The following is a 12,432-nucleotide window of genomic DNA, read 5'->3' as shown; positions in this document are numbered from 1 at the left end:
AGTAGGTATTGCATTGCTATCAGTGGATACAGATGCTTAGCTCTTAAAAGAATTTTTTTCGGCCGGACGCAGTGGCTCATGCCTGTATTCCCAGCACTTTGGGAGACTGAGGGTGGATCACAAGGTCAGGAGATCGAGACCATCCTGGCTAACATGGTGAAAACCCATCTCTACTAAAAATACAAAAAATTAGCTGGGCGTTGTGGTGGGCGCCTGTAGTCCCAGCTACTCGGGAGACTGAGGCAGGAGAATGGCGTGAATCTGGGAGGCGGAGCTTGCAGTGAGCCGAGATTACGCCACTGCACTCCAGCCTGGGCAACAGAGCGAGACTCCATCAAAAAAAAACAAATTAAAAAAAAAATAAAGATTTTTTTTTTTAATATAAACTGTTGAATATTTGAAATAGCCCACTTCACCTTAATGGGTCTTGTGTATCTTCATTAATCTTCAAAGAAAAACCATTTGCTACCAAAGTAAATCAGTATTTCGAATGTGCTTCTCTTGTTTTTTGTTTATTAGCTGGTTGCTGTAAGCATTTCCACCAGAACTTGAGGCAAATCATAAGGAAGCTGTTTATTTTAAAATACAAACCACCACCAAAAAATTAAATGTACATATTAAGCATTTGACTATTTTTATTTTTTAAAAAGTATAAACACCAGCCGGGCGCAGTGGCTCACGCCTGTAATCCCAGCACTTTGGGAGGCTGAGGCAGGCGGATCACGAGGTCAGGAGATCAAGACCATCCTGGCTAACACGGTGAAACCCCGTCTCTACTAAAAATACAAAAAAAAAATTAGCCGGGTGTGGTGGCGGGCACCTGTAGTCCCAGCTACTTGGGAGGCTGAGGCAGGAGATTGGCGTGAACCTGGGAGGCGGAGCTTGCAGTGAGCAGAGATCGCGCCACTGCGCTCCAGCCTGGGCGACAGAGTGAGACTCCGTCTCAAAAAAAAAAAAAAAATTTAACATTGTATGAAGATGGAAAACAAGAAGATGTACTTTCTGTAACTTTGTCTAAGGATTTAAATTACTAACTTGTGAATCCAGTTTAAATTGAACTTAAATACTGGCTTCCCCCACCCAGCCCCGACCCAGACGGAGTCTTGCTCTGTCGCCCAGGCTGAAGTGTATTGGAGCAGTCTCGGCTCACTGCAGCCTATGCCTCCCAGGTTCAAGCGATTCTCTTGCCTCAGCCTCTTAAGTAGCTGGGATTACAGGCACACACCACCATGCCCAGCTAATTTTTGTATTCTTAGTAGAGACAGGGTTTCACCACGTTGGCCAGGCTGGTCTCAAACTCTTCACCTCATGATCCGCCCGCCTTGGCCTCCCAAAGTGCTGGGTGTGAACCACCGTGCCAGCCCCAGCTTTCTTACTAGTAAAATTACATGGTTGATTTTAAATGTATACATGTTGACCAGTGGCCTCTCAAAAAGCACATTTTAGATACTAGAGTAGAAGGAAAGAAAATGCATCTTCAAACATTTTTTTGGAATCCCACCACATATACTTTGTGAGATTTGTGTATTGTAGGGTGTTTTTTTTTTATTTTTATATTGTATATGAGCTTTTTTTTTTTTTTTTTTTGAGATGGAGTTTCACTCTGTCACCCAGGCTGGAGTGCAGTGGTGCAATCTCAGCTCACTGCATCCTCCACCTCCCGGGTTCAAGCAATTCTCTGCCTTATCCTCCCAAGTAACTGCGATTACAGGCACCCTCGACCACACCCGGCTAATTTTTTGTATTTTTAGTGGAGACAGGGTTTCACCCTCTTGGCCAGGCTGATCTTGAACTCCTGACCTTGTGATCCACCCACCTCGGCCTCCCAAAGTTCTGGACTTACAGGCGTGAGCCACCCCACCCGGCATCTTTTTTAATGTGACAGTTAAACACATCTTTAAAAGCATAGTCACAGACAAAAGAAGCATACAGTATAAAAATTTCCTTGAAAACTACAATATTATATTTGGAGGCAGCTTCAGACTGCTTTATTGGTGGTAACTGCTTGCTGAGCTCTTTTAGTTGGTAATAACTCCAGAGAAGCATCCTGTGTATATTCCTAACACTTGTTCACTAGCATTTAAGTTTAGAATGAGCCCCAAGTGAAACAATGGAAATGTATATAGAACTCTTAGTTCTTACATGATTTAATTATATCAAAATACATGAATTTAACTTACTTTAATGTAGGCAAACTATCAATTTTTGTCCATTTTCCTGTTTGTTAACATACCTCTCCTAGATACTCTTTTCTTGACCCAAATGAAATATTAACCTAAGGTCAAGCTGGGAGAGAGAAACAACTGAGATGAATGTCTTTACTAAAATACCGATAAATTTGTCAAACTCAAAAAAAAATTGACGTGATAAAATTGGGCATCCTTTGTGCTGGATGCTGCACAAGGCCTCAGTTTTAGAGATTCCTTTCTTAAATGAACGTGGCTTCTTGAGAGATTTCCTGTAAGTATCTACTCTTCAGGGACTATAGGTTAATGTCCTTTTTCTCTGTCCGTAAGTGTGTGCTCCCTGACCTTTGCCTAAGTAATTCCTTCTCCTCTTCTGGCTCGAAGCGTCAAGTCAAGCACTGTCTTAGGAATGCCTTTCCTGACCATCTAGACTGTCATGCCCCCTAATTCACACCCTGTTGTGGCTTCCTGTACTATTTGCTTTTTTTTTTTTTTTTTGAGATGGAGTCTCGCTCTGTTGCCCAGGCTGGAGTGCAGTGGCGCGATCTCAGCTCACTGCAAGCCCCGCTTCCCGGGTTCATGCCATTCTCCTGCCTCAGCCTCCTGAGTAGCTGGGACTACAGACGCCTGCCACCGCGCCCGGCTAATTTTTTGTATTTTTAGTAGAGACGGGGTTTCACCGTGGTCTCGATCTCCTGACCTCGTGATCCGCCCGCCTCGGCCTCCCAAAATGCTGAGATTACCGGCATAAGCCACCGCGCCCAGCTTACTGTTTGCTTTTTAATTTGATTTTTGTCTCTCCCTCCACTAGATTCTAAGCTCTGTGGGGGCAGGAGCTGACTGTTTTTTGGACTTAACGAATGTGTTTTTACTCACTACTGTTCCGCACCTAGAACAGTGTCTGTCTGCTGCACATAGCAGGGGCTCAATCTCTACCTGTAAAATGAGGAATCAGTGTTGTTGGTGCTGTTATCACTGAATAGAAAGTATTAGGTTATAACTTACTCTATGGAAAAATCCTTCAGGTCCAGCTATTCTTTTGTTCCTTTGTATTCTATTATAGTCGTAGACATTTAGAGCTTGAGCTAGGAGTCTGGTCACATTTGAGATTTATATGTTAAGGTTTTGGCAGCAGTCTCCCTTCCTGGAATGTCAGTTCTGTGAGGGCAGAGATCTTTGTTTTGTTCACCGCTGTATTCCCAGTACCTGGCACGGTGCAGGAACACAGGAGGTACTCCATCCGTGTTTCTTGAATTGAATGAATGAATAAATGAATGAAAATATTACCAATTTAAATTACTTGCTTAGAGTAATGATATTGAGAATATCCTGCCAGGAGTCAAAAAAGGAACTAGAAAACTATTATTAAAAGAAGAAAGGCCTGGCACAGTGGCTCATGCCTGTAGTCCCAGCTGCTGGGGAGCCTGAGGTGGGCAGATCACTTGAGCCTGGGAGGTCAAGGCTGTAATGAGCCGTGACTGCGCCACTGGGCTCCAGCGTGGGTGACAGAGTGAGACCCTGTCTCAGAAAAAAGAAGGAAAAATAAAGTATTGCTGGTAGATGAAGAGTGAGGCTTATATGAGGTGTTTCCTATAGGGCGCCAGCCTCCCAGTGATGGACCTGACTGAGCTCCCCAAGTGCACGGTGTGTCTGGAGCGCATGGACGAGTCTGTGAATGGCATCCTCACAACGTTATGTAACCACAGCTTCCACAGCCAGTGTCTGCAGCGCTGGGACGACACCACGTGAGTGCAGGGGCCGAACCCCTCTATGTACAAGCCCATTGTAACCCTTCCAGAATTAAAAAGAGCCACCTGCAGAAATGAACCATTCCAAGTATTTGACTTTAGTCAAGAGGTCCTTTTTCTCCTTCCCTTTCCTAAGTTCAGGGAATCGGCATTCTGAGACCAAGTCCTTTTTTAGTATGCTGATTCTGAACCCTTGTGGAATTCCCCAAAGCAGCATGAGTTGTTCTTTCCTTCCAAGAGCCAGAGAGTGAAAAAAAAAAAGCAAAGCTTAGTTTGAGGCTCTCATGGTGCAATGAAATCTAGGTCTGGAATCTCATGTATCAGCTGCATTTGGTGTCTGCCATTCACTCTGGGCTTCTTATCAACTGGGCTACAGCAGCCTAATATTTTAGCTTTGCTGGGCTGTTGATGGCTTGGTGGCCAGTAGAAATAGCAGTTACCAAGTATGAGATCTACTCTACAGCCTCCTGATTCCCAGCATACTAGATCATAGTCATAGGTGATGTTGCTACAGACAAAGAACAGGTGAGGCCTGTACCTTTTTTTTACCCCCTAAATCCAGGATGGTTGCTCCCTTTGCAGACTGCACTGTGGGACTTAACCAGAAAGGTGTATCAGATGCTGGCTTTCTGGATTTCCCAGTACAGAGGGGAACCCAGAATGAAATCACACAAGTAAATAAATCACAGCTATAACTAGTGTTACAGAAAAGCAGTGTGCAGCATTGGGACCGAGAACTGGGGCCCTAATGAAGCCAGGACCACCTGAGAAGTGGCATCTCCAGGAGGATAATTGGGAGTTAAGCCGGGTAAAGAGCAGAACCCAGAGAAGGCAGTGGGGGAAGGGGAAGATCATATAACCAAGCACAGAAGTGAGGAGGGGTGAAAGTCTACAGGGATCTCTGTCCACCCACAAGTGGCCTGGTGGCTGGAAGAAGAATGTCAGCTTCATAGAGCGGAGGCCATGCCTGGCTTGCTCACTGCTGTGTCTCTCACACCTGATGGGGGACGTGGCACACAGGAGGAGCTTGGTAGACACTGAGGAGTACATAAATAAACTGGGTCTCTGCAGCTTATCCCTGCCCTACTTATTTAGCTGGACAGGAGTCTTGCTCCAATTCCGTGGAGTCCTCAGTCAATTCTTGGGTATCATTTGGGAGTTTTTCAAGGAATTGTCCAGTTGCCTTGAACAAAGCCATACTGAGATATGTGCATTCCTTAAAAGTGTTTATCTGTATCTTCAGTCCATCTGGTATACCAGTTAAGTTCTAGGCACTTCTTTGTTCCCCGCCACTCCAGTTTTACTTTTTTTTTGAGACAGGGTCTTGCTCTGTCACCCATGTTGGAGTGCGGTGGTATGATCACAGCTCACTGCTGCCTCAAACTCCTGGGCTCAAGTGATCCTCCTGCCTCAGCTTCCCAAGTAGTTGGGACTACAGGCGTGCATCATCACACCCAGCTAATTGTTTTTTTGTTTGTTTTGTAGAGATGGGGTCTCACTATGTTGTCTAGGCTGGTCTTGAACTCCTGAGCTCAAGCAGTGTTCCTGCCTTGGCCTCGCAAAGTGCTGGGATTATAGGCATGAGCCACGATACCCATCCCCAGTATTCCTTTTGATATAAATTAACTGTTATAGAACCATAGCATTTTAAAGTTGGAAGTTTCCTCAGGGACCCTTTTTTCCAACAACCTCATTTTATACAGGAGGAGGACACAGGCCCAGAGATAAGAATTTGCAAGCTCAAAGTGCAATGGCCAGAGAATGCCAGAACTGGAACTAGAATTCAACCTGTCATATGGGATGTAAGACATGCCATTTGCCCTCAAAATCATGTAGTTCATTTAGTGAGTTTTGAGCCTTGGTACATGCATAGAACTGTGAGAGATGCTGAGACAGAGGAAGCAAATTCAAGTCCTCTTTGGGGTGGTTTGGTCTAAGAGAGTTTACACTTGTACATAAATGCATGTGGTTCAGGGTGGAGATTGGAAGAGAGAATGATGGCATCCCCCAACAGGGGTACTCAGGAAGGGCTGCAGTAGGAGGCAGTGTTGGTCTTTTTGATACAGAGAGATGTCAGAGAAGGCCATTCGGTGAAGAGCTCCCAAAGATCTCATCAGGAAAATAGGATAAAATAATTTTTTGCAGAGAAAGGCAGGAAGAATTTAATAAACTGTTAATTATTATTATTTTTTTTTGAGATGGAGTCTCACTCTGTCACCCAGGCTGGAGTGCAGTAGCGTGATCTCGGCTCACTGCAACTTCCACCTCCTGGGTTCAAGCAGTCCTCGTGCCTCAGCCTCCCGAGTAGCTGGGACTACCTACAGGCATGCACCACCACACCTGGCTAATTTTACATTTTTAGTAGAGATGGGGTTTTGCCATGTTGGCCCGGCTGGTCTCAAACTGCTGACCTCAGGTGATCCACTCACCTCAGCCTCCCAGAGTGCTGGGATTACAGGTGTCAGCCACTGTGCCTGGCCGATAAACTGTTGGTTATTTTTTAGTAGACAGATGAGGTAGTATATCATAGAATGCTAATTGTTTATAAGTTTATTTTTATAATTTTTTTTCTTTTCAAGATGAAATTTACATTTCAGAAAGATCGTTTTGATCATTTGGGCACAATGTAGAGAATTAGATTTCAGAACTGGTTCTGAAATCTAATTCTGTTCTTTTTTTTTTTTTTTTTTTTTTAGAAGGGCTTTTGCTACATTGGCCAGGGTAGACTTGGCTTCAAGCCATCCTCCTACCTCGGCCTCCCAAAGTGCTGGGATTACAGATGTGAGCCACTGCACCTGGCCTGTTTTCTTATTCAACCACTTTCACAGCCACCACACAGACCAAAGGGATGAGACAAAGCCAATTTCTACCTCTAGTAAGACTGCATTCTGATTTCTGGTTACCATTTCTGTTCTTTCTTTGAGTTTGTCTTCTGTCTTCTCTTTTGATGCTAAAGGAAGAAGTGTACTAGATCCTTTCCTTTCTCTTACACAGATAGAGCTGCGTCATCTGTGACACACTTAGTGTTCTTCCTGTTTATTCCATTTTCTTGGTTTTATTTACTTAGTTGGGTAACTGTTACTAGTTACATCCTTTTTTTTTTAGACGGAGTTTCGCTCTTGTTGCCCAGGCTGGAGTGCAATGGCGCAATCTCAGCTCACCGCAACCTCTGCTTCCTGGGTTCAAGCGATTCTCCTGCCTCAGCCTCCCAAGTAGCTAGGATTACAGGCATGTGCCACCATGCCCCGCTAATTTTGTATTTTTAGTAGAGACAGGGTTTCTCCATATTGGTCAGGCTGGTCTCAAACTCCTGACCTTAGGTAATCCGCCCGCCTAGGCCTCCCAAAGTGCTGGGATTACAGGTGTGAGCCACCACGCCTGGCCACTAGTTATATCTTGAGCATTGTTTCTTCCTGGTGCCAGTTCAGTCAGCCTCAGCTATAACCCACTTTCTGTCCTAGTTGCCCATCTAACAAAAATACTGATGACTAGTATTTAGTATTATTTTGTGTGGAGTATAATAGAAAACAGTTAATGGATTTTTTCAACATTGTTTGTATTGGCTTTTTGTAAATTGAGACATGAATGCCTGATAGAGCACTGGTATCTTCCACATGATGTTCATGGTGCAGTGAGATATGTGCATTTCAATAAGTACATTAACACCTTTGTGTTTAGCCAGGTGCGGTGGCTCATGCCTGTTATCCCAGTACTTTCGGAGGCCAGCATGGCCAATATGGTGAAACCCCATGCCCACTGAAAATACAAAAATTAGCTGGGCATGGAGGTGCACGCCTACAATCCCAGCTACTTGGGAGGCTGAGGCAGGAGAATCGTTTGAACCTGGGTGGCAGAGGCTGCAGTGAGCTGAGATTGCGCCACTGCACTCTAGCCTGAGTGACAGAGCAAGACTCTGTCTAAAAAAAAAAAAAAAAAAAAAAAAAAAAAAAAAAAAAAAAAAACCTTTGTTTTTTTACTACAGATTTTAAATCCAATTCTTAGGAGCAACCTGGAGAAGAAAGGGTACTTTTTGAATGATTTAAATCTTTGGGAAATGGGGATAAGGCAGGTTGTTTGGGGTAAAAATACATTATAGGCCAAGCATGGTGGCTCACGCCTGTAATCCCAGCACTTTGGGAGGTCAAGGCAGGCAGATGACCTGAGGTTGGGAGTTTGAGACAAGCCTGACCAACATGGAGAAACCCCGTCTCTACTAAAAATACAAAATTAGCCGGGCATGGTGGCGCATGCCTGTAGTCCCAGCTACTCAGGAGGCTGAGGCAGGAGAATTGCTTGAACCTAGGAGACTGAGGTTGCGGTGAGCTGATACTATGCCGTTGCACTCCAGCCTGGGCAACAAAAGCGAAACTCTGTCTCAAACAAAACAAAACAAACAAGCTGGGAGCGGTGGCTCACACCTGTAATCCAAGCACTTTGGGAGGCCGAGGCCAGTGGATCATGAAGTCAAGAGATCGAGACCATCCTGGCCAACATGGTGAAGCCCCGTCTCTACCAAAAATACAATAATTAGCTGGGTGTGGTGGTGCATGCCTGTAGTCCCAGCTACTCCAGAGGCTGAGGCAGGAGAATCGCTTGAACCTGGGAGGCAGAGGTTGCAGTGAATTGAGATCGCGCCACTGCACTCCAGCCCAGGCAACAGAGCAAGACTCTGTCTCAAAAAAAAAAAAAAAAAAAAAATTATAAATAATCAGACATGAAATGAAGTGTCCTTATTGTAACCTGTAAATACTTAGCTCTTTGATCATCTAAGCTTTAGACAGAAGAGCGGAAAAGGACATGAGGCAGATCCCAATTTCTCTGTTCTCTGTTTTATCAAGATTTTGTATATTTTTATTTTGTATATTTTATTTTAAGTGATATCCTTAGTTATGATAAAAATAGCATATAAGAGGAGGAGGATATAAAATCCAGTCTTTGACTTTTGGGTTCTGTAACAGCTGTCTTTTATATTTAACCTGCACCATTATCTTTTGGTGTCCTGGATAGGTGTCCTGTTTGCCGGTACTGTCAAACGCCCGAGCCAGTAGAAGAAAATAAGTGTTTTGAGTGTGGTGTTCAGGAAGTAAGTAATGGGTGATGGAAAAGAACAAAGAATGCAGCTTTAATTGTCATGAGTTTTCTTCTGCCTGGTATGACTTAAGTTCTTTATTTTTAATTTATTTTTTATTTTTTATTTTAAGAGACAGGGCTTACTGTGTTGCCCAGGCTGGTCTCGAACTCCTGGCCTCAAGCAGTCCTCCCACCTCAGCCACCCACAGTGCTGGGATTGCAAGTGTGAGCCACTGCACCCAGCCTGAATTCTTTAAAATTTTTTTTCTTTTTGTCTAGGGTCGGGCAAGACATATGAATACACAAATTATGTTACTCCTGAGCTAAATTTATTCCTTTTTCTTTGCGCTTTTGAAAGGCTTAGACTTTTACTGATGAATTGTGAATTTTTTTCTTGCTATTCACATAGTGCTCCTTAGAAATCAGCAAAAAAAAAAATGACCCATAAAAGCATCCTTGATTGTTGGGTTTTCAACACACATTTAATCAATCAGGCTCCTGTAGAAACAGTTTTTTCTTTTTTTCGAGACAGGGTGTCATTCTGTTACCCAGGCTGGAGTGCAGTGGCATGATCATAGTTCACTGTAACCTCAAATACCTGGGCTCAAGCCTTCCTCCCATCTCATCTTCCCAAGCAGCTGGGACCACAGGTGTGTGCCACCATGGCCTAGTAGGTTTTTTTGGTTTTGTTTTTGTTTTTTGTTTTTTTCGTAGAGTTGGGGTCTTGCTATGTTGCCCAAGCTGGTCTTAAACTCCTAGGCTCAAGCGATACTCCTGCCTCGGCCTCCCAAAATGCTGGGATTACAGGTTTGAGCCACTGTGCCCAACCAACAATTCTGTCTTCTTGTGTCTCAGGTTTCTTCCCGCTCTGAGTGAGCTGGATCGATTGTTTGTTTGTTTGTTTGAAGACAGAGTCTTGTTCCTATCGCCCAGGCTGGAGTGCAGTGGCACGATTTCGGGTCACTGCAACCTCCACCTCCTGGGTTCAAGCGATTCTCATGCCTCAGCCTCCTGAGTAGCTGGGATTACAGGCAGCTGCCACCACGCCCAGCTAATATTTATATTTTTAGTAGAGATGGGGTTTCATCATGTTGGCCAGGCTGGTCTCGAACTCCTGACCTCAGGTGATCCATCTGCCTCGGCCTCCGAGCCATCGCGCCAGGCCAGATCATTTATTTTTATTTAACTAATTAAGATCTTACCTCTTCCGGCAGAATCTTTGGATTTGTTTAATATGCGGCCACATAGGATGTGGACGGTATGTCAGTCGACATGCTTATAAGCACTTTGAGGAAACGCAGCACACGTATGCCATGCAGCTTACCAACCATCGAGTCTGGGACTATGCTGGAGGTGAACACCACTCTCTTTTCTAATTTGGACTCATTCTGTGTGGAAACTTTGCCTTCACAACCTCTTCACTTTCCCTCGCAGCTTGAAATGTCATCTTCTGACAGCTGTTGCAAACCCAAATTCTCAGTTTCCCTGGGGCACTATTTTTCTAGAATGTCTTGAATCACACATTATAAAGGGAGTTAATACTTCCATTCTTGCTTTCTCCCTCCCCTCTAAAATTCAAATGATTTGACACTTCTAAAGAAATATTATAAGGCATTTAAATTAGATCTGAAAAAAAAATTTTGTCAGAGTTAAAAGTGTACAGAGACCCTTTTCATTCTAAAGAAACACACTTTTGTTGACTCTTTCTTTAGATAACTATGTTCATCGACTGGTTGCAAGTAAAACAGATGGAAAAATAGTACAGTATGAATGTGAGGGGGATACTTGCCAGGAAGAGAAAATAGATGCCTTACAGTTAGAGGTAAGAGAATTAATGAGTTATCACTCAATATCTGTTTCTACTGCTGTTTACTATTCTAATTTGAAATATTTGTCATTTACCTGGATGTACATTTTTTTTTAAAGTTTGGTCATGGCCGGGCATGGTGGCTTATGCCTGTAATCCCAACACTTTGGGAGGCTGAGGCAGGTGGATCACCTGAGTTCAGGAGTTCAAGACCAGCCTGGCTAACGTGGTGAAACCCCGTTTCCACTAAAAATGCAAAAAATTAGCTGGGCATGGTGGCACACGCCTGTAATCCCAGCTCCTTGGGGGAGGCTGAGGTAGGAGAATCGCTTGAACCCGGGAAGCGGAGAATCACTTGAACCTGGGAAGCAGAGCAGTTCAATCACTTGAACCTGGAAGCAGTGAGCCGAGATCGCGCCATTGCACTCCAGCTTGGGCAACAAGAGCGAAACTCCATCTCAAAAAAAAAAAAAAAAAAAGTTCAGTCATTGCTGTGAGGTGTTATTAAAATATTTTTATTCTGTTTTTCTTCTTTGAAAGTCTAAATGTCAGCTGGGTGCAGTGGCTCACACCCCTGTAATCCCAGCACTTTGGGAGGCTGAGGCAGGTGAATCACCTGAGATCAGGAGTTCGAGACCAGCCCGGCCAACATGGTGAAACCCTGTCCCTATTAAAATTAGCTGGGCGTGGTGGTTCATGCCTGTAATCCCAGCTACTTGGGAGGCTGAGGCACCAGAATTTCTTGACCCCGGGAGGCAGGGGTTGCAGTGAGCTCAGATTGTGCCACTGCATTCTAGCCTGGGCGACAGAGCAAGACCCTGTCTCACAAAAAAAAAAAAAAAAAAAAAAAGGCTAAGTTTCACTGTGCCTTATTACTTTCATTGTGATGTCTGTAGTTGTCTCAAGTTCAGTGTCAAGATTGTCTTCCCGTAGCTACAGGCTAGAGTACAGTGGTGCAATCTCGGCTCACTGTAACCTCTGCCTCCCGGGTTCAAGCAATTCTCCTGCCTCAGCCTTCCGAGTAGCTGGGACTACAGGCATGTGCCACCACGTCCGGCTAATTTTTTGTATTTTTAGTAGAGACAAGGTTTCACTGTGTTAACCAGGATGGTCTTGATCTCCTGACCTTGGGGTCTACCTGTGTCAGCCTCCCAAAGTGCTGGGATACATATGGCATGAGCCACCGTACCCAGCCACGAGTCATGTTTTATATAAATTTCAAAAAAGGTTGTTTTAGAAACATACCTTAACCTTAGGAGGAAGTGGACATTTGAAAACTTGCTCATTTCAAGACGTCTGATAGTAAAATGGCCTAAAATGAGGTTTATATTGTTATTAATAAATCATTGTATTAATAAAAAAAGATCAAACACTTTTAAGTATTTAGAATTAGTAAATCCTCCACATTAAGTATGTACATGCATTCTATTCATACAAGAAATACTGGCCGGGCACAGTGGCTCACACCTTGTAATCCTAGCACTTTGGGAGGCCGAGGTGGGTGGATCACCTGAGGTCAGGAGTTTGAGACCAGCCTGGCCAATGTGGTGAAACCCCACTTCTACTAAAAATACAAAAATTAGTTGGGTGTGGTGGTGGGCACCTGTAATCCCAGATACTT

The 12,432-nt window shown here is 44.1% G+C and overlaps 1 protein-coding gene across 2 annotated transcripts in view; it reads left to right on the top strand.

Moving 5' to 3' along the window:
- Positions 1-12,432, top strand: part of BRAP (BRCA1 associated protein) — a 44,102-nt gene that overhangs the window by 16,623 nt on the left and 15,047 nt on the right. For both annotated transcript variants that reach the window (XM_030821410.1, XM_030821411.1), the window contains 4 exons: positions 3,783-3,931; positions 8,942-9,017; positions 10,219-10,357; positions 10,717-10,826. In XM_030821410.1, the coding sequence (XP_030677270.1) occupies positions 3,783-3,931; positions 8,942-9,017; positions 10,219-10,357; positions 10,717-10,826 (474 nt within the window). The remainder of the gene's footprint in view (positions 1-3,782; positions 3,932-8,941; positions 9,018-10,218; positions 10,358-10,716; positions 10,827-12,432) is intronic.

Source organism: Nomascus leucogenys, chromosome 10, assembly GCF_006542625.1.
Source record: "Nomascus leucogenys isolate Asia chromosome 10, Asia_NLE_v1, whole genome shotgun sequence".
In the NCBI taxonomy this organism is placed as follows: domain Eukaryota; kingdom Metazoa; phylum Chordata; class Mammalia; order Primates; family Hylobatidae; genus Nomascus; species Nomascus leucogenys.
This window is presented reverse-complemented; position numbering and strand designations above follow the sequence as displayed.